General features: G+C 49.1%; 1 protein-coding gene across 1 annotated transcript; it reads right to left on the bottom strand.

The window, feature by feature from the left end:
- Window positions 1-3,797: 3,797 nt before the first annotated feature.
- On the bottom strand, window positions 3,798-22,465 carry LOC116957130 (cytoplasmic protein NCK2-like). Its single transcript, XM_076055251.1, has 3 exons — window positions 21,959-22,465; window positions 14,079-14,378; window positions 3,798-10,536 (listed from the first exon to the last, which is right to left on the bottom strand). Exons 1-3 carry the CDS (start codon window positions 22,463-22,465, stop codon window positions 10,339-10,341), a joined length of 1,005 nt encoding a protein of 334 aa, XP_075911366.1. The 3' UTR covers window positions 3,798-10,338.
- Between the last annotated feature and the right edge of the window lie 960 nt (window positions 22,466-23,425).

Below are 23,425 nucleotides of genomic sequence, written 5' to 3'. Positions count from 1 at the left end.
ATTCATCTTCTTTGGTTCTTTCGGTAAAGTCACGTAGAATGAGAATAAAATAATAAATTGATAAAATAACACAATATTATTTTATTTTATCAATTTATTATTTTGTTCTCATTCTACGTGACTTTACCGAAAGAACCAAAGAAGAAAAAATAATTCATCACGACGTTGCGAACGCAGCACAAGCGGTACATCCTCAGGCGGGGGAAAAAAATAATAATTATTATCCGGTAGTGGAACCGTTGAACTCCACATTTCGCACACGCACTCAGATCCGGTGACAATGCATGCAATGTATCAACATCGGCGTCAATTAATCAATCAGTTGGCTCCTTTAAAGCAATTCACATTTCGTATGGACGGCTCATTAATTTAACATTGTGTGTAGGTCAAAAAAACGCCGTGTCTCTTGTGATCATGATGTCGTCCGCTTCCCATTGTCTAATCGAGTCATTTACTTTTTAGTGCACTTTAAAATAAGAAATATTTAAAAGGACTTAAAAAAAACACGCGTTTATGAAATGCACTAGTAATGGAAGAATTCCAAGAAGTGGGCCACGAAGCTCGCCATAACGTAAGGGGGACCGTGGGCAATTTTCAGCCAACGTCAGTTGAGCGTGGACAATTAGACCCAAGTAGAAACATAACATGTAAAAGTAAATAATGTTTAAAAAATATATATTTTTTACAAGAATTTCTTTTTTTTAATGAAAGAATTTAGCATTGTCATCAGTATGACATCAGTATACCAAGACTAGCAGTCGATACCAACTTGGAAAGTGGGTTTAAATTGAGTTACAATATTTGAGGATACAACAACAACAACAGCCATAGTGAGTTAATAGAAAGCGTGTAATAATAATAAAACCGTTATATCCTTAGCTCTTTCGGTAAAGTCACGTTGAAGGGAAACAATAAAATAATAAAATATATATAAAACAAAAAATCTCACGACGTTTCGACCATAACACAAACGGTCGTCATCAGGTGTGTCAGTTCGCATTAATTTATTTATTTTTAAACGGTGTATTTATTTATAAAAAAAAACGTTAGCGCCACGCGCAGCGATTTGGCAGTTTATTTAGAAGGACGAGTCCATCTATGTTCTGAAAAGAGGAGGGGGGAAACGAAAAAATTAATGCATGCTGTCTGAAAGCCACTGTAAGCGTGAACAATCAATTAAGACCTGAAATGGTTAATCAAATCTTTCCAATGATTGCTAAGCCAGAATCCATCTTCTCGGTTGAAATTGTCTGTGCTTGTATATGTGGATAGCCTCATGAACGAATCTCTCATGGTAGCCAGATGGCTTACAAAGAACTTATTTTCCAAGACAGAAGTTTTTTGTAGCAATCATTGGAAAGATTTGATTAACCATTTCAGGTCTTAATTGATTGTTCACGCTTACAGTGGCTTTCAGACAGCATACATTACATTTTTTCGTCTCCCCCTCCTCTTTTCAGAACATAGATGGACTAGTCCTTCTAAATAAACTGCCAAATCGCTGCGCGTGGCGCTAACGTTTTTTTTTATAAATAAGTAAGTACACCGTTTAAAAATAGATAAATTAATGCAAACCGACACACCTGATGACGACCGTTTGTGTTATGGTCAAAACGTCCTGAGAATTTGTATTGTTTTATATATATATTTTATTATTTTATTGTTTCCCCTCAACGTGACTTTACCGAAAGAGCTAAGAATATCAATTACTGCAGTCACGAAAGCTTTAAATCAAAATAAACCTGTTGTTTTTAAGACAAACTTTAAGGAGTTTATTGTTATAGAAATAGGTTGTACCCTTTTAACTGGCACAAAAAAACTGACACCTTTATTCAAGGCATCATGTTTGCAATAACCACAACACAAGCAGTCAAAATGCAAACAAAAGAGACAACTCTGATAATAATATTGGCACTGTCCTTGAATTTGATTGGTCCACACCCGAGACGGCTTTCTTTAGAGCCCCTTAGTCTCCACCGGTGTTGGACCAGAAGACGCCAAAAGGCGTACAACTCAAAAACAGCGCACTATCAGAGTATTGAGGGCTGGGGTGAGCATTTACATTATGAGACCTCCTTTGCCGGTAACAAGATATAGAAATAGGTTTTACCCTTTTAACTTCTTTAACGAAGTGCGTAGGGGCCCCGCTGAGCTGTCGCTTAGCTTTTATTTTGCAGAAGCCACCTGCCTGCCCCCTCCCCAAAGACAAAGATACCCCGTGTAGCCTCAGCAGACTGCAGGGGCAAGTGCTGTTAGCGAGCAGCACCTATGAAGGCCGGGACGGCACACGAGGTGGTGGGTGGACCAGCAACTACGCCCGGCCGCCTTTGTCTCTCCCCAGTGGCGATGTTTACTGAACACCTCACCAGGTTACTGATTTTGAGGCTGAGTCGACCTAGGGGAGGCCCGGGACCGGTTCAGATAATCGTCACCGGTGGTGGCAGTGAGCGGGAATCGAACCCGGGTCGCCGGGTTTCATAGCACAGCGTAGCGCTAACCACGATACTACCGCTCCCCACGAACACACAGACACACAGACACATACACACACACAGCCACACAAACACACAGCCACACAGACACACAGACACACACAGACACACAGCCACATAGACACACACAGCCACATAGACACACACAGACAGCCACATAGACATACACACACACAGACAACAACAACCGCCATTCGCCACGAAGTGGCGGTGACGTCACCACGACGCTTGTGCCAGGCCATGTGCACCTTGATGCCACGTGAAGTGTCGAACGCCCGCTGGCAGGAGGTCACGGGGCAGACCCAGGTGGGTCGACTGACTGAGATGACTGGCTGGTGCACCACCTGTGCCCCCTACTGTGCCAACCTGCTGTGCTTTAGCCACCGGGTGCTCCGCTCGTTGTTGTGAGCGTCGCTCCTCCGCCTTCCGTTGTTGTTGGAGGGCGACTGCCTCCAACTGCCCAGTAGCGTCCTTCACGAGCCTCCTCCACAGAGGCCGATCTTGACACCGCTGGTATCAGTCATCGGCACACACAGACACTCACACATAGCCACACACAGCCACACACAGCCACACACACAAATGATGAAGCTCACCGAAGTTGGCTTAACCAAGTACCCTGATGATGAGAGAGACACTCAAACTCCAATAATACAGCAGCAGGCATCGTCAGGGTCAGGATCGAACCAACGACCTCCTGCATACCAGGCGAGGTAGTTAATATATCCTGGCCACTGTGATGATGAGAGAGAGACACTCAAACTCCAATAATACAGCAGCAGGCATCGTCAGGGTCAGGATCGAACCCACGACCTCCTGTATAGCAGGCCAGGTAGTTAACATCTCCTAGCCACCGTGATGATGATGAGAGAGAGAGACGCAAACTCCAAATATACAGCAGCAGGCATCGTCAGGGTCGGGATCGAACCCACGACCTTCTGTATAGCAGGCGAGGTAGTTAACATCAAGACCGCGATCCGTATCCCAATAGACCGTTGCATGGTTAAATGAAGGCAAAGTGATTTAAAGCTTTCGTGACTGCAGTGATTCATATTCTTGGTTCTTTCGGTAAATATATATATTATTTTATTGTTTCCCTTCGACGTGACTTTACCGAAAGAACCAAGAATATGAAGGCAAAGTGGTCTTGGACTTTAACGTAACAAAAATCTGTTATTAATTGTTTTTTTATTAAATGTCCATAACAATTCACGAGACACTCGGTCAACGTCGCAGACGCCTCGCAAATGAACGAAGCACATCCATAACACGAGTGGTGTTTATGTATATTTTATTTTTGGGAGGGGGAGGGGGGTGTTAGATTGAGTAAATATAAATGTGTGTCGTTAAGCCCGCCACCACTCAATTAGTAACGGGGTTCGTCACGGGAACAGAACGTAGCCAATTCGTTACTAGCACAACACTAGTGTAGTGTATAGTAGTGTATTGTATAGTGGTGTAGTGTATAGTAGTGTAGTGTATAGTAGTGTATAGTGTAGTGTATAGAAGTGTAGTGTATAGTGGTGTAGTGTTTAGTAGTGTAGTGTATAGTAGTGTAGTGTATAGTAGTGTATAGTAGTGTAGTGTATAGTGGTGTAGTGTATAGTAGTGTAGTGTATAGTAGTGTATAGTGTAGTGTATAGAAGTGTAGTGTATAGTGGTGTAGTGTATAGTAGTGTAGTGTATAGTAGTGTAGTGTATAGTAGTGTAGTGTATAGTAGTGTAGTGTATAGTAGTGTAGTGTATAGTAGTGTATAGTGTAGTGTATAGTAGTGTAGTGTATAGTAGTGTGTAGTGTAGTATATAGTGTAGTGTATAGTAGTTTATAGTGTAGTGTATAGTGTAGTGTATAGTAGTGTAGTGTATAGTGTAGTGTATAGTGTAGTGTATAGTAGTGTCGTGTATAGTAGTGTGTAGTGTAGTATATAGTGTAGTGTATAGTAGTGTATAGTGTAGTGTATAGTGTCGTAGTGTATAGTAATGTATAGTGTAGTGTATAGTGTAGTATAGTAGTTCAGCACACCGGTTGTGTTGGAGAGCAAATCAACAACACTTACAATCCGAGCTACGACGTTTCGCCAGTCATTACAATCGGCATCACCGGCCGACCTGTTGGTTTGACGACACAATTGTACAAATTATTTGGGTCTTTCGCTAAAATCACGTAGATAGAACAATAAAATAACACAAGTGAAAAGTAAAAAAATATAAAAAATATCACGTTTCGATAGCAAAACAAGCAATCGTCATCAGGAGAACACACACACTATACAATGCCTTATACACTGCACTACTATACACTACACTACTATACACTACACTATACATTGCATTATACACCACTACTATACACTACTATACACTGCATTATAAACTGCACTACTATACACTACACTACTATACACTACTATACACTACACTACTATACACTACACTATACACTGCATTATACACGACACTACTATACACTACACTACTATGCACTACACTATACACTACACTACTATACACTACACTACTATACACTACTATACACTACACTATACATTGCATTATACACTACACTACTATACACTACACTACTATGCACGACACTACTATACACTACACTATACACTACACTACTATACACTACACTACAATATACACTACATTACTATACACTACACTATACACTGCATTATACACTACACTACTATACACTACACTACTATACGCTACACTATACACTACACTATACACTGCATTATACACTACACTACTATACACTACATTATACACTGCATTATACACTGCACTACTATACACTACACTACTATACGCTACACTATACACTACACTATACACTGCATTATACACTACACTACTATACACTACATTATACACTGCATTATACACTGCACTACTATACACTACACTACTATACACTACACTATACACTGCATTATACACTACACTACTATACACTACACTACTATACACTACACTACTATAGACTACACTATACACTGCACTATACACTACACTACTATACACAACACTACTATACACTACACTATACACTGCATTATACACTACACTACTATACACTACACTACTATACACTACACTATACACTGCATTATACATTACACTACTATACACTACACTACTATACACTACATTATACACTGCATTATACACTACACTACTATACACTACACTATACACTGCATTATACACTACACTACTATACACTACACTACTATACACTACACTACTATAGACTACACTATACACTGCATTATACACTACACTACTGACACTACACTGCTATACACTACACTATACACTACACTACTATCCACTACACTACTATACACTACACTACTATAGACTACACTATACACTGCATTATACACTACTACACTACACTACTCACACTAAACTACTATACACTATACATTACTATACACTTCACTACTATAGACTACACTATACACTGCATTATACACTACACTACTATACACTACACTATACACTACTATACACTACACTACTATACTACGCTATACACTACACGACTACACTATACACGAGTGCTGTACTAGTATACTACACTATACACTACACTATACACTACACTATACACTACACTACACACTACACTATACACTACACTATACACTACACTACTATATACTACACTATACACTACACTACTATACTACGCTATACACTACACTATACACTACACTACTATACACTACACTATACACTACACTACTATACACTACGCTATACACTACACTACTATACTACGCTATACACTACACGACTACACTATACACTACACTACTATACACTATACACTACGCTATACACTACACTATACACTACGCTATACACTACACTGCTATACAACGCTATACACTACACGACTATATACTACGCTATACACTACACTATACACTGCACTATATACTACACTACTATACACTACACTATTATACACTACACTATACACTACACTATACTACTATATACTACACTATACACTACACTATTATACTACGCTATACACTACACGACTACACTATACACTACACTACTATATACTATACACTACACTATACACTACACTACTATACACTACACTATACACGACACTATACACTACTATACTACGCTATACACTACACGACTACACTATACACTACACTACTATACACTATGCACTACACTATACACTATACTACTATACACTACACTATACACTACACTACTATACACTGCACTATACACTACACTATACACTACACTATACACTACACTATACTACTATAAACTATACACTACACTATACACTACACTACTATACACTACACTACTATACACTACACTACTATACACTACACTATACACTACTATACACTACTATACTACGCTATACACTACACGACTACACTATACACGAGTGCTGTACTACTATACTACACTATACACTACTATACACTACACTATACACTACACTATACACTACACTATACACTACTATACACTACACTATACACTACTATACACTACACTATACACTACACTACTATACACTACACTATACACTACTATACACTACACTACTATACACTACACTATACACTACACTATACACTACACTATACACGGGTGCTGTACTAGTAACGAATTGGCTACGTTCCGTTTACGTGACAAACCCCGGGTGGTGGCGGGTTTAACGACACAGCGTTTGTTATTTTTACGCGATCTAACCACCAAACACCCCCCTCTGTTATGGATGACATTGATCGCAAAACGCCCTACTCTGTGTTAACCTGACACACCACAGTTAGACACGAATTCGACACTATAAACAACATGAATCTCGCTCGACAACGTTGTGCTTCGAGCACTCCCGGCTCCCGCCCTGGGAACGTGGAATGTCCACCAGCAGCTGGGAGCGCCTCGCGTTTGCTCGTGTGCACCGGGAGACTTTGGAATCCGTGTTATTTATTTTTTTATTCGCAAATGAAAATACAAAAAAAACAAAATCACTCGAGCATTCTTCTTGAGAGATAATTTTCATGACCCAACAATCATCATCATCATCACCATTGGAACCTCCTTTGCCAGTAGCGAAATTTGAGAATTGTTTTTTGACCCTTTTTATCTTGCAACAAAACTGACACCTTTTTTTCCAATTTTAAAGGACAGTGCCAATACATTTTCAGAGTTGTGTTTTTTGTTTGCATTCCGACCGCAGGTATTGTGGTCAATGCAAACATGACTCCTTGTAAAATAAAGGTGTCAGTTTGTTGCCAGATAAAAGGGTAAAAAATACAATTAACAATCATCATCAGCAGCAGCTGCAGTCACCATATCACTCTCATTAATCTCATCAATCTCATCAATATCATCACTGGTATCAGCATCATCAGCTGCAGTCACCATATCAATCTCATCAATATCATCATCAGCTGCAGTCACCATATCACTCTCATCAATCTCATCAATATCATCTCTGCTATCATCATCAGCTGCAGTCACCAAATCACTCTCATCAATCTCATCAATATCATCTCTGCTATCATCATCAGATGCAGTCACCATATCACTCTCATTAATCTCATCAATATCATCTCTGCTATCATCATCAGCTGCAGTCAACATATCAATGTCATCAATATCATCAATATCATCATCAGCTGCAGTCACCATATCACTCTCATCACTCTCATCAATATCATCACTGGTATCAGCATCATCAGCTGCAGTCACCATATCACTCTCATCAATATCATCAATATCATCACAGCTATCATCATCAGCTGCAGTCACCATATCACTCTCATCAATCTCATCAATATCATCTCTTGTATCATCATCATCATCAGCTGCAGTCAAAATATCACTCTCATAAATATCATCAATATCACAGCTATCATCATCAGCTGCAGTCACCATATCGCTCTCATCAATCTCATCAATATCATCACTGGTATCAGCATCATCAGCTACAGTCACCATATATATGTGTCTGTGTATAGGCGCTGCTATTCGCTACTACTAACAGCACTTGCCCCAATAGTCTGCTAGAGGCTACACGGGGGATCTTTGTCTGTGTATAGGCGCTGCTACTCGCTACTACTAACAGCACTTGTCCCTGCAGTCTGTTAGAGACTACACGGGGGATCTTTGTCTGTGTATGGGTGCTGCTGCTACTCGCTACTACTAACAGCACTTGCCCCAACAGTCTGCTAGAGGCTACACGGGGGATCTTTGTCTGTGTATAGGCGCTGCTGCTACTTGCTACTACTAACAGCACTTGCCCCTGCAGTCTGCTAGAGGCTACACGGGGTATCTTTGTCTGTGTATAGGTGCTGCTACTCGCTACTACTAACAGCACTTGCCCCAGTAGTCTGCTAGAGGCTACACGGGGGATCTTTGTCTTTGTTTCCCTTTGACGACAGCGGTCCAACTTTGGCCGGCATTCGTTTTCCAGCCCCGTCTCTCCCTCTTCAAAACAGCCGTCTATCGCCTGAACCAACACGCGGCGAAGCTACCGCCCAGGGGCTTGCTATCACGCGCTGCTGGGACGCGGGAGACCTCAACGTCGCCGGGAAATCATCGCTAGCAAGCGTCACCCCACGCCCTGTACCCATCGCCCAATGTCAGTCCATTCATTGGCACCCCGAGAGACACCGTGCATCAATGCCACCGACTGCCCTTGGTTCGAAATTCTCAGTGACGAAGCTACCGCCCAGGGGCTTGCTATCACGCGCAGCTGGGACGCGGGAGACTTAACGTCGCCGGGAAATCATCGCTAGCAAGCGTCACCCCACGCCCCGGTACCCATCGCCCAGCGTCAGTCCATTCATTGGCACCCCGAGAGACACCGTGCATCAATGCCACCGACTGCCCTCGGTTCGAAATTCTCAAGTGACGAAGCTACCGCCCAGGGGCTTGCTATCACGCGCTGCTGGGACGCGGGAGACCTCAACGTCGCCGGGAAATCATCGCTAGCAAGCGTCACCCCACGCCCTGTACCCATCGCCCAATGTCAGTCCATTCATTGGCACCCCGAGAGACACCGTGCATCAATGCCACCGACTGCCCTCGGTTGGAAATTCTCAGTGACGAAGCAACTGCCCAGGGGCTTGCTATCACGCGCTGCTGGGACGCGGGAGACCTCAACGTCGCCGGGAAATCATCGCTAGCAAGCGTCACCCCACGCCCTGTACCCATCGCCCAATGTCAGTCCATTCATTGGCACCCCGAGAGACACCGTGCATCAATGCCACCGACTGCCCTTGGTTCGAAATTCTCAGTGACGAAGCTACCGCCCAGGGGCTTGCTATCACGCGCAGCTGGGACGCGGGAGACTTAACGTCGCCGGGAAATCATCGCTAGCAAGCGTCACCCCACGCCCCGGTACCCATCGCCCAGCGTCAGTCCATTCATTGGCACCCCGAGAGACACCGTGCATCAATGCCACCGACTGCCCTCGGTTCGAAATTCTCAAGTGACGAAGCTACCGCCCAGGGGCTTGCTATCACGCGCTGCTGGGACGCGGGAGACCTCAACGTCGCCGGGAAATCATCGCTAGCAAGCGTCACCCCACGCCCTGTACCCATCGCCCAATGTCAGTCCATTCATTGGCACCCCGAGAGACACCGTGCATCAATGCCACCGACTGCCCTCGGTTGGAAATTCTCAGTGACGAAGCAACTGCCCAGGGGCTTGCTATCACGCGCTGCTGGGACGCGGGAGACCTCAACGCCGCCGTGGAAATCATCGCTAGCAGGCGTCACCCCACGCCCCGTACCCATCGCCCAGCGTCAGTCGACGAGCATCACGGTAGCGGCCTGACGAGGTAGAACCTCTCGCCGCCGCCGCCCGTGAAGATGGGGGCGGCCCTGCCGTAGTGCTCGACGAGAGCGTCCATGGAGCCGAAGAGGCGCTGCCCGACGCCGAAGACGCCCCCCGCCGTGCCCACCCTGAAGTGGCGATTCCTGCCCGCCGCCCTCACAGACAGCGACAGGTCGCTGGGCTGGGGAGGGTGGGGAGGGAGGAGGGGGAGAGGTGGGGGGACAGGAGGGGAGGGAGGAGGGGGTGGGGGGATGAGAGGGGAGGGGCAGTGATTACCTCCTGGGCATCAGTGAAACAGATCTTGACGGCTCATGGCAATTCCTCCCCTATACATCAGCATGGCAGCAGCAGAAACAGCCCCATGGTGGTGGTGGTGATGATGGTGGTGATGATGGTGGTGGTGGTGGTGATGATGGTGGTGGTGATGGTGGTGGTGGTGGTGGTGATGGTGGTGATGATGGTGGTGGTGATGGTGGTGGTGATGATAGTGGTGGTGATGGTGGTGATGGTGGTGGTGGTGATGGTGGTGGTGGTGGTGATGGTGGTGGTGGTGATGGTGGTGATGGTGGTGGTGATGGTGGTGGTGATGGTGGTGGTGGTGATGGTGGTGATGGTGGTGATGGTGGTGGTGGTGATGGTGGTGATGGTGGTGATGGTGGTGGTGATGGTGATGGTGGTAGTGATGGTGATGGTGGTGGTGATGGTGGTGGTGATGGTGATGGTGGTGATGGTGGTGGTGATGGTGGTGATGGTGGTGATGGTGGTGGTGATGATGGTGGTGGTGATGGTGGTGGTGATGGTGGTGATGGTGATGGTGGTGGTGATGGTGATGGTGGTGATGGTGGTGGTGATGGTGATGGTGGTGATTCACGAATGGAAACATTAAAAAGTCTCCGGCAGGAGTGGTGGTGGCGGTCTGCGACTGTGGGTCACCCAGAGCAGAGACCCAGAGAGACTCATAGAGATCCATAGACTCATAGAGACCCATAGAGATCCATAGACTCATAGAGACTCATAGAGATCCATATAGACCCACAGCCTCATAGAGACCCATAGACTCATAGAGACTCATAGAGACCCATAGACTCATAGAGACCCAGAGAGATCCATAGAGACCCATAGACTCATAGAGACCCATAGACTCATAGAGACTCATAGAGATCCATAGACTCATAGATACCCAGAGAGATCTATAGAATCATAGAGACCCATAAAGATCCATAGACTCATAGAGACCCATAGAGATCCATAGACTCATAGAGACTCATAGAGATCCATAGAGACCCATAGACTCATAGAGCCCCATAGACTCATAGAGACTCATAGAGATCCATAGACTCATAGATACCCAGAGAGATCTATAGAATCATAGAGACCCATAGAGATCCATAGGCCCATAGAGACCCATAGAGATCCATAGACTCATAGAGACTCATAGAGATCCATAGAGACCCATAGACTCATAGAGACCCATAGACTCATAGAGACCCATAGAGATCCATATACTCATAGATACCCAGAGAGATCTATAGAATCATAGAGACCCATAGAGATCCATAGACTCATAGAGACCCATAGAGATCCCTAGATCCATAGAGACCCAGAGAGATCCATGGAATCATAGATACCCAGAGAGATCCATAGAATCATAGAGACCCATAGAGATCCATAGACTCATAGCGACCCATAGAGATCCGTAGACTCATAGAGACCCACAGCGATCCATAGACTCATAGAGACCCATAGAGATCCATAGACTTATAGAGACCCAGAGAGACCCATAGACTCATAGAGACCCATAGAGATCCATAGACTCATAGAGACCCATAGAGATCCATAGACTCATAGAGACCCACAGCGATCCATAGACTCATAGAGACCCATAGAGATCCATAGACTCATAGAGATCCATAGAATCATAGAGACCCAGAGAGATCCATAGACTCATAGAGGCCCATAGAGATCCATAGACTCATAGAGACCCATATACTCATAGAGACCCATAGAGATTCATAGAGACCCATAGAGACCCATAGACTCATAAAGACCCATAGACTCATAGAGACTCATAGAGATCCATAGACTCATAGATACCCAGAGATATATAGAATCATAGAGACCCATAGAGATCCATAGACTCATAGAGACCCATAGAGATCCCTAGATTCATAGAGACCCAGAGAGATCCATGGAATCATAGATACCCAGAGAGATCCATAGAATCATAGAGACCCATAGAGATCGATAGACTCATAGCCACCCATAGAGATCCATAGACTCATAGAGACCCACAGCGATCCATAGACTCATAGAGACCCATAGAGATCCATAGACTCATAGAGATCCATAGAATCATAGAGACCCAGAGAGATCCATAGACTCATAGAGACCCATAGAGATCCATAGACTCATAGCGACCCATATACTCATAGAGACCCATAGAGATTCATAGAGACCCATAGAGACCCATAGACTCTGATTCTGTTCTGATAATGCACGGAGCTATGAACCCCAGGCGATCCAAGTTCGATTCCCGCTCACGGCCAACACCAATTACGATGATTCAGAGCCTCTCCTGGGCCTCCCCTGCCGAGGCCGGCTCGAACTCAAATAATTGGTGCGGAGTGGACTGGGGAGACAAAGGCGGTCGGGCGCGGCTCTGGCAAACCCCACCCAACAACAACCGCCATTCGCGTGGTGACGTCACCACGCTCAGTGCTTCTGAGAGGGCCACCGTGAAAGCCGAGTCCTCCCACAACCCTCCACCTCCGACCACATTCATCGCAATCACAATCATCAACAACATTGATTCCAATGAGCTGCACAGCTCTTTGTTGTTGTTGTTGTTGTCGTCCAGAGACCAGCTCGCACCAACAACAACCGGCATTCGCCACTTAGGTGGCGGTGACTTCACCCACGGCGCCTGTGCCAGGCTAGGTGCACGTTGAGGCCACGTGAAGTGTCGAACGCCCGCTGGCAGGTCACGGGGCAGACCAAGGTGCCACGGGTCGACTGACTGAGATGAGTGGCCGATGCACCACCTGTGCCCCCTACTGTGGCAACTTGCTGTGATTTAGCCACCCGGCACTCCGCTCGTTGTTGTGAGCGTTGCTCCTCCGCCCTCCGTTGTTGTTAGAGGGCGACTACCTCCAACTGCTCAATAGCGTCCTTCACGAGCCTCCTCCACAGAGGCCGATCTTGACACTGCTGGTACCAGTCATCGTCAACTCCACTCAGCTCCACGTCCTCCTGCACCACCATCTCTTCTCTAGCCCGTGCCGCGCCCGTTTAGCCCCCTCGATCCGACTGAACAAAAGCTGTTTAGTAATGCAGTGGCTGGGCATGCGGGCTACCTGACCCAGCCAACGCAGCCTTGCACGCCGGAGGAGCTCACCGATGGGACCTTGCCCAGACCTTTCGAGAATTTGTGAGCTCCTCACACAATCCAGCCTGCAGGTTAAACCCAGAATGGATCGTAGGCAGTCCAGCCCAAATGTTTCTAACCGACGAAGATGTTCCATTAAGGGGGTCCACGTTTCGCAAGCGTAGAGAAGGGAGGGGCATGACCGTGGCCGAGAAGACCTGAAGCTTCGTGCGGAGCGACAGACCCCAGGTAGCTTCCGCGCAGATGACAGAGAAAGAAAGAGAGAGAGAGATAGAGAGACGAGACAGAGAGACGAGACAGAGAGAGGGACAAGACCGAGACGCCAGTCGCATGCCCACCGAGGACTCCGAGTTGCGGACGACAAAGTCTCCGTTCTCCCCCCGCTCGTTCAGCGCTGCCTCCGCCATGTGGCGACTCATGGAGGCCCGGTACCACGGCCGGCCCGGGAATCGGCTGACGGCACCCCGCGGGGGCGGCTGCTGCTGCTGCCGCCGCTGCTGTAGCTGCTGGTGGTGGTGCTGGTGGTTGTGGGTCCGCCCGGCATCCGTGCCATTGTGGGGGTCCCCGTGGAAGTGCGGCACCGCCGATTGTGTCGCCGATAGCAACCGTGTGGGGCCGGCGGAGGCGTCCCAGCCACCCTACCCACACACACACACACAAACATCGACTTACACAACAACAGCAACAACAACAGCCGCCATTCGCCACTAAGTGGCGGTGACGTCACCACGACGCTTGTGCCAGGCCATGTGCACCTTGAGGCCACACACACACACACGTACCCACACACCCACCCTAACCACCCACACACCCACACCCACCCTAACCACACGTTACCCACCCACACCCATCCACACCCACCCTACCCACACCCTACCCACCCAACCCACACCCTACCCATCCTACCCACATGTTACCCACCCACACCCACCCACACCCACCCTACCCACACCCTACCCACCCTACCCACACCCTACTCATCCTACCCACACGTTACCCACCCACACCCACCCACCCACACCCACCCTACCCACACCCTACCCACAGGATTGCCAGACAGGGTGAAGTACGGCGGCTGGTTACACCACCTGGGCCGCTCCAGTAACCGCGAGGGGCCTGTCCGGGCCCACCTGAAAACCGCGCTGGCCAACGGTGCTCTGGTTAGCCGCTCGGGCTCAGGGATCAAACCCCGATTAGAACCCCGGGTGGATACCAAGCAGGCCAACGGCACCCACGGCTCGGTGGGGCGTAACGAGCCACGGTTCCAGACGGCCAACGGTACGCGGCGGAGGAGCCACTGTGGATGCCCGGCGCCTCGGGACGAACCTTTCGATCGTCTCGGTTTCCTGCCTCGCCACCGGACCGGACCCGGGGCCTTGGTTCCTGGTTAAGTGACCGCGCGGGTTCACCGGGCGTGCAACAGACAGTGCACGATAAACGTGTTGACGAACGGGCACCCTCCGGGGAAGCTGTGGCCGTCGCACCGCCACACTGCACGCCCGAAGCCCCTGGGCGGTTGGGCAATAATTATCGAGCGGGGGGCAGGCCTACGCAGCTCGAAGCTCCAAGTCACGACCCAGGTGACCAAGGACGGCAGCTGTTGGAAGGTCGCCCATGCGTTTGCAGCTGTGACTGAGCAGCCCACAAGGATCCGCTCTGTTCACCCCAGATGGGGGAAGGGGGCTCGAGAAGTTGTCCTAAACATACCCTGCCCAGCAACACCCTGTCTGGCTTACGGCGACCAGAGGGGGCGTCAATAATCGCGGTCGAAGCAGAAATAAATTCAACCTGAACATTCTTCTTTGGTTCTTTCGGTAAAGTCACCACCACGTAGAATGAGAATAAAATAATGAATTGATAAAATAAAATAACACAATAATATTCTCACGACGTTTCGGCCACAACACAAGCGGCCTTCATCTTCAGCGGCCTACGTTTCGGCCTATTGTGGCCGAAACGTCGTGAGAATATTATTGTGTTATTTTATTTTATCAATTTATTATTTTATTCTCATTCTACGTGGTGGTGAATTTACCGAAAGAACCAAAGAAGATGAATCATTGCAGTCACGAGAGCTTTAAATCGAAATTTAACCTGAACATTGGTCCGTGGAATGAGCTTCCAATTGGTATCCATGAGTGTTTTATGACCCTACGCCTGAAATTCGCAATGGACAACGTGTCCATCGACAGCTTAAGTGAGCTCCCAATTGGTATCCATGAGTGTTTTATGACTATACGCCTGAAACTCGCAATGGACAACGTGTCCATCGACAGCTTAAGTGAGCTTCCAGTTGGTATCCACGAGTGTTTTATGACCCTACGCCTGAAACTCGCAATGGACAACGTGTCCATCGACAGCTTAAGTGAGCTTCCAATTGGTATCCATGAGTGTTTCATGACCCTACGCCTGAAACTCGCAAAAGACCAACATGTCCATCGACAGCTTAAGTGAGCTTCCAATTGGTATCCACGAGTGTTTTATGACCCTACGCCTGAAACTCGCAATGGACAACGTGTCCATCGACAGCTTAAGTGAGCTTCCAATTGGTATCCATGAGTGTTTTATGACCCTACGCCTGAAACTCGCAATGGACCAATATGCGACCATCATCGGTGCCTCCACACCAACGCTGCAACTCTGAAGAAGACACCAAGGCGACCTACTATAGCCAACTCAACCAAATCCTTCAGAGTTCGCCAAAAACTGACAAGCCGATTCTCCTCGGCGACTTCAAATGCAAGAGTTGGGAGAGACAATCGAATGTGGAAGGGTGTCATTGGTAAAGAGGGAGTTGGAAAGTCAAACTCCAATGGTCACCTTCTTCTTACAACCTGCTCTGAGCATGCCCTGACAATCACCAACAACCCTATTCGGGCAGAAGAATAAGCCTTAATACCTCCTGGTGCCACCCTCGATCACACCAATGGCATTTACTGGACTAACGTGATTGTCAGGAAGCTTGACAGCACAGATGTCCGCATCACTCGTGCCACGATCAATGCAGACGATTGCTGGACTGACCACAGACTAATTAGATCAGTGATAACTCTCAAACTAAACCACAAACACATCAGCCGACCGAAACTACAGAGGAAAAGACTCAATATAACCAGAGTAAAAAACCCAGCAGTACAGGCCCGACTGAAAGAGCGACTAGCTCAAAGACTCGGCACCAACCAACGCTTCAGGAAATGTTCATGAGTACTGGACACAACCGAAGACGGCGGTTATAACCAGGATGTGGAAACACCGTTGGCCACACGAGACGGAAAAAAAAACTGTGACTGGTTTTGATGACAACAGCCAGGAAATCACAGGCCTCATTGCCAAGACGCGAAAAATCATTCATCGCCTGGCAACAACACAAACAACTTGATTTGGTGCTTTCGTGACTGCAGGAATTACTCTTTGTTTTTTTCGGTAAAGTCACGGTAGAAATAAGAAATAATAATGAAATAAAGTTACATAATAGCATACGACGTTTCGATGGCAACGCAAGTAATCATCATCAGGTATAGAAGAGCTAAATTTAAGAGAGAGAGAGGAAACAAAGAGAGATGGAGAAGCACATCAAATTGAAACAAGATTTAGTAAAATTTTGGAAACAATATAATGCAGCACAGAGGGTCGGTCAAAACACAATTTACGCAAGGTCTGGCTGATTAAGTTATTTCAAAGATTGCTAAATTATAGGTTTCATCAATGCCGTCTCGGGAAAACACTAAACATCACCCTGGGGGAAAAAAAGACGAACTAATATCGGTGTCCTGGAGCGATCTAACTCATCCAGCACAGAGGCCATCATCATGAAGCATCAACTCAGATGGGGCGGGTCACCTCGTGAGGATGAACGACTCGAGGCTTCCAAGGCAAATCTTCCATTCCCAGCTCAGCGATGGATCACGTTGCGGAGGTCAAAGGGATGCCACGACAACCTGAACATGCACCCCAAGCGAAGCCACACACATTCCAAACAGCTGGCGGATCTGTGTGGCTTCGTGATGGACCATCACAGGAGGGCCAAAATCAACGATGGGACCCAGCATTTTGAGGTGGAACGAAGAGAGTTGAAGGCCAGGAGAAGAGGACGCCGCGAGGCGACACGCACCGGGGACAGTGGCAGCAGTGAGTGGGAGCTCCAGGATGGACCATTCCTTGCCACCTGCTGCGTCAAGATCTGCGGGTCACGGATTGGCCCGCTCAGCCATCTCTGGACCCGAGAGATGGCGCCGATGATGGCAGGCTCGGCCGGTTGGTGGGCCCTGTTTTGTTTCGCTTCTGTCTTGTTTTGCTTGGTCACCCGTGCTGGTGAGAGGGGCCTGCTGTTCAGCACACCCGTGCTGGTGAGAGGGGCCTGCTGTTCAGCACACCCGTGCTGGTGAGAGGGGCCTGCTGTTCAGCACACCCGTGCTGGTGAGAGAAGCCTGCTGTTCAGCACAACAGCACTAGTGAGAGAGGCCTGCTGTTCAGCACAACCGTGCTGGTGAGAGGGGACTGCTGTTCAGCACATCCGTGCTGGTGAAAGGGGCCTGCTGTTCAGTACACTCGTGCTGGTGAGAGAGGCCTGCTGTTGAGGGGCCTGCAGTTCAGCACACCCGTGCTGGTGAGAGGGGACTGATGTTCAGCACACACGTGCTGGTGAGAGAGGCCTGCTGTTCAGCACACCGGTACTGGTGAGAGGGGCCTGCTGTTCAGCACACGCGTGCTGGTTAGAGGGGCCTGCTGTTCAGCACACCCGTGCTGGTGAGAAGATGGCGCCGATGATGGTAGCCTCAGCCGGTCGGTGCGCCCTGTTTTGTCTTGTTTTGTCTGTTAATTCAGTGTTTTGCCAAGATTTTCGGAGTTCCCTACCAAGAGACGAACTTTTAAACATCAGGGAAACAACTCCTGTGGATTTATTTCCCACTTTTCTGCGTCCAGCGGCAGAATAAGTGGCCATTCCAGTCAAAGCTGCGCTAGGCTTTGCTCAAGCAGCGAAACGCCACCCAAGGGGTAAACGGTCGGGGGCTCTAGTACGGCTACACAGACGCGGGTTCCGAACAGTGCTTCCGAGCTTTTTCCCTCTGCAAAGTACGTTCACTGTGCAACAAAATAGACGAACTTCAGCTACTGATGGTGAAAAATAGAGACTTTCTTTCATCCTCTGTTTTGTGCTTCACGGAGACATGGCTGTGTGATTTGATTTCGGACACTGCGCTACAACTGGCAGGATTCCATCTTGTAAGATCGGATCGTGACATAGCACTCTCCGGCAAGACGAAAGGCGGTGGTATTTGTTTTTACATTAACAGTGGCTGGTGTGTAGATGTCACAGTGATTCTGCAACATTGTTCTCCACTCCTTGAATCAATTTTTATAACCTGTAAACCCTTTCTACTCGCCTCGCGAGTTCGCGTCGCTCATTTTGGTCGTAGTTTACTTGCCGCCTTGTCCTCAGGTTAAAGAGGCCCAACGCATGCTCGCCGACCAGATTCTGAGTGTGGAGCGAGCAAATCCAGATTCGTTGGTTATCGTACTTGGCGACTTTAACAAAGGTAATCTCAGCCACGAACACCCCAAATACATACGATTCATTAAATGCCCTACCAGAGAAGGGAACACTGGATCACTGCTACACTACAGTCAGTAGAGCCTACCACGCCATCCCCCGAGCAGCACTGGGACACTCTGACCATGCCATGGTCCACCTGATTCCTGCGTTCAGGCAGAAACTAAAGCTCTGTAAACCTGCTGTGAGGACATCTAAACAGTGGACCAGTGAGGCTGTGGAAGATTTGCGGGCGTGCTTAGACTGTACTGACTGGGATATGTTCACGACTGCTACCAATAGTCTGGATGAACTCACAGAGGCTGTGACGTCGTACATCAGCTTCTGTGAGGACTGCTGTATTCCAAAACGTGCCAGGGTGAACTTCAACAACAACAAGTCCTGGTTCTCAGCAAAGCTCAGAAGGTTGAGGTTGGAGAAGGAGGAAGCGTTTAGGAGTGTTGATAGAGACAGATTCAAGGAGTCTAAGAACAGGTTTAGCAAGGTGGTGAGAGAGGCTAAACGACTTTACTCAGCGAGACTAAAACACCAGTTCTCTGCTAACGACTCCGCTTCTGTCTGGAGAGGGCTCAGGCAGATCACCAGCTACAAGCCCAGAGCCCCCCACACCACTAACGACTCATGCCTGGCCAACGACCTGAACGAGTTCTACTGCAGATTTGAAAGACAATTGGACTGTCCTGAACTACCCCTTCCCACCCAAGAGGCCCCATCCCCCGCCCATACTACAGAGATGACTCTCTCCGTTAAGGAGGGAGAAATGAATAGACTTTTCAAGAGGCAGAACCCACGCAAAGCAGCTGGGCCGGACTCACCCTCAGGCACTGCGCTGACCAGCTGTCTCCGGTGTTCACCAACATCTTTAACACCTCCCTGGAGACATGCCATGTACCAGCCTGTCTCAAGTCCTCCACCATCATCCCTGTGCCCAAAAAGCTAAGGCCAACAAAACTAAATGACTATAGACCGGTCGCCCTTACATCTGTGGTAATGAAGTCTTTTGAGCGCCTGCTCCTGGCACACCTCAAAGCCATCACAGACCCTCTCCTGGACCCCCTTCAGTTTGCCTACAGAGCCAACAGGTCTGTGGACGATGCAGTTAACATGGCCCTCCCACTTTACCCTACAGCATCTGGACGCCCCAGCATCCTACGCCAGGATCCTGTTTGTGGACTTCAGCTCTGCCTTCAACACCATCATCTCTGCCCTGCTTCAGGACAAGCTCTTCCTAGCTGAACGTGCCCGACTCCACCTGCAGGTGGATCACAGACTTCCTGTCTGACAGGAAGCAGTGCGTTAAGCTGGGAACACAAGTCTCTGATTCCAGGTCCATCAGCACCGGAACTCCTCAGGGCTGCGTCCTTTCCCCACTGATCTTTTCCCTGTACACCAACAGCTGCACCTCCAATCATCTGTCCGTCAAACTCTTGAAGTTTGCGGACGACACCACCCTCATTGGGCTGATCTCTGGTGGGGATGAGTCTGACTATAGGTGGGAAGCTGACAACCTGGTGACCTGGTGTAGCCAGAACAACTTAGAGCTAAATGCTCTAAAGACAGTTGAGATGGTTGTGGACTTCAGGAAGAATACAGCCCCACTCACCCCCATCACCCTGTTAGACTCCCCAGTCAAAATTGTAGAGTCCTTCCGCTTCCTGGGCACTATTCTCTCCCGGGACCTCAAGTGGGAACTGAACATCAGCTCCCTCACCAAGAGAGCTCAACAGAGGATGTACTTCCTACGGCAGCTGATGAAATTCAACCTGCCAAAGACAATGATGGTGCACTTCTATACAGCAATCATTGAATCCATCCTCACCTCCTCCATAACCGTCTGGTACGCTGCTGCCACTGCCAAGGACAAGAGCAGACTGCAGCGTATCATCCACACTGCTAAGAAGGTGATTGGCTGCAATCTACCAACCCTCGAGGACCTGCACACCTCGAGGACCATGAGGGGAGCGAGGAAGATTGTGGCCGATTCCACCCACCCTGGACACTCTCTGTTCCAGCTACTCCCCTCCGACAGAAGGTTGCGGTCCATCAGGACCAAAACCTCACGCCACAAAAACAGTTTCTTCCCAGCCGCTGCTGGCCTCTTCAACAAGGCCAAGGGCTTACACTGACTTTAACATTTTATCTACAAAATGACACCTTGCCATATTTACACTATGTTACCCTATTTGTATTTCTTTGTATTTTTAGATTGTATCTTATAGCTACTTTATATTAAGATTTAAGATTCATATATGTTGAATGTATGCACCTTCCTGCCAAAGTAAATTCCTTGTCTGTGCGAACTTTCATGGCGAATAAAACCCTTTCTGATTCTGATGGCCAGCCAGGGCCCACCCTCACAACACGGACGAGTGACACCTGGAGGCAAATGACTACTCGACTTCGAGGGATCCCACCCGTACCATACCCACCCACCCTACCCATCCTACCCACGCACCCTAACAACCCTACTCACCCACCCTACCCACCCACACCCACCCGACCCACCCTACCCACCCACCCTAACAACCCACCCTACCCACTCTACCCACCCTACTCACCCACCCTAACAACCCTACTCACCCACCCTACCCACCCACACCCACCCGACCCACCCTCACCCACCCACCCTAACAACCCTACTCACCCACCCTACCCACCCACACCCACCCGCACGTAGTTGCGTGGAACCATCCCCGTGGCTCCATCGGCCCTCCGGCAGTGCCACCACTCTGGGTCGTCGAGAGGCTTGTCCAGCACCTCCAGGTGCTCGCCCAGCCCAAAGCTCAGCTCCTCGCTGCTGCTGGCGCTGAACGGGTACTTGGCCAGCACCACCTCCAGCACATTTCCTCCTCCTCCTCCTCTATCGCCACCACCACTACCACCACCTCCTCTCCAACCTCCTCCTCTTCCTCCTCTATCACCACCACGACCGCCGCTCCCGGTAGCCGCGGTGCCGGTGGCTGCGGCCGCGTCGTCCGCGGCGTCCGCGGCGTCCGCCGACGCGCTGTGAGCGACGTAGTTCCCGGGGAACCATCCCGTGGCGCCGCCGGGCAGGTGGCCGCGCCACCAGCCGTCGCTGCACTTGTCCGTCACGGCGATGCGCGCACCCCTGGCCAGCGACAGCTCGTCTGGGCGGCCGGCCGTGTAGTCGTAGCGAGCCACCACCACCGCCATCACCGGCGCCGCCGCCGGTGCCTGGGACGGTGCCAGGGACGGTGCCAGGGACGGTGCCGGTGGGGAAGCCGGCGACCACGACGGCGTTGGCGTGGCCGCGGTTGATTGCGACCAATGCCGCTGCTGCTGCTGCTGATGATGATGATGCTGATGCCGATTCTGCTGCTGAGTCTGCTGCTGATGATGATGACGACGATGGCTGGGAGTAATGGACGGCATCGTGTGGCAAGGCGGCAGATTCGTGGTGCCGCTGCTGCCGCCGCCGGTGTTGCTGGTGGCGGTGACGACGGTGGCGGTGTTGTTGGTGGTGGTGCCGGTGGTGGTGGTGGTGACGGCGGTGACGGTGGCGGTGACGGCGGCGGTGACGGTGGTGTTGCTGGTGACGGTCGGTGGTAGTGTTGTTGGCGGTGTTGCTGGCGGTGGTGACGGCGGCGGTGACGGCGGCGGTGTCGTTGTTGGTGGTGGTGGTGACGGTGATTGTGGCGGTGGTGTTGTTGGTGGTGGTGACGGTGGTGGTGACGGTGATTGTGGCGGTGGTGTTGTTGGTGGTGGTGACGGCGGTGGTGACGGTGACGGTGATTGTGGCGGTGGTGTTGTTGTTGGTGGTGGTGACGGTGGTGGTGACGGTGATTGTGGCGGTGGTGTTGTTGGTGGTGGTGATGGTGGTGGTGACGGTGATTGTGGCGGTGGTGTTGTTGGTGGTGGTGACAGTGGTGGTGACGGTGATTGTGGCGGTGGTGTTGTTGGTGGTGGTGACGGCGGTGGTGACGGTGATTGTGGCGGTGGTGTTGTTGGTGGTGGTGACGGTGGTGGTGACGGTGATTGTGGCGGTGGTGTTGTTGGTGGTGGTGACAGCGGTGGTGACGGTGATTGTGGCGGTGGTGTTGTTGGTGGTGGTGACAGTGGTGGTGACGGTGATTGTGGCGGTGGTGTTGTTGGTGGTGGTGACGGCGGTGGTGA

This window comes from Petromyzon marinus, chromosome 70, assembly GCF_048934315.1.
Source record: "Petromyzon marinus isolate PM22_M1 ecotype Great Lakes invasive population chromosome 70, UKy_Petmar_22M1.pri1.0, whole genome shotgun sequence".
Lineage (NCBI taxonomy): Eukaryota > Metazoa > Chordata > Hyperoartia > Petromyzontiformes > Petromyzontidae > Petromyzon > Petromyzon marinus.
This window is presented reverse-complemented; position numbering and strand designations above follow the sequence as displayed.

Coding starts and splice junctions, on each gene's coding strand:
- LOC116957130 (XM_076055251.1), bottom strand. CDS start 22,465: ATGGCGGTGGTGGTGGCTCGCTACGACTACACGGCCGGCCGCCCAGAC. Junction 14,379..21,958: donor TTCCACGCAACTACGTGCGG/GTGGGTGTGGGT, acceptor GTGTGTGGGTAG/GGTGGCTGGGACGCCTCCGC. Junction 10,537..14,078: donor TCCGCAACTCGGAGTCCTCG/GTGGGCATGCGA, acceptor CACCCTCCCCAG/CCCAGCGACCTGTCGCTGTC.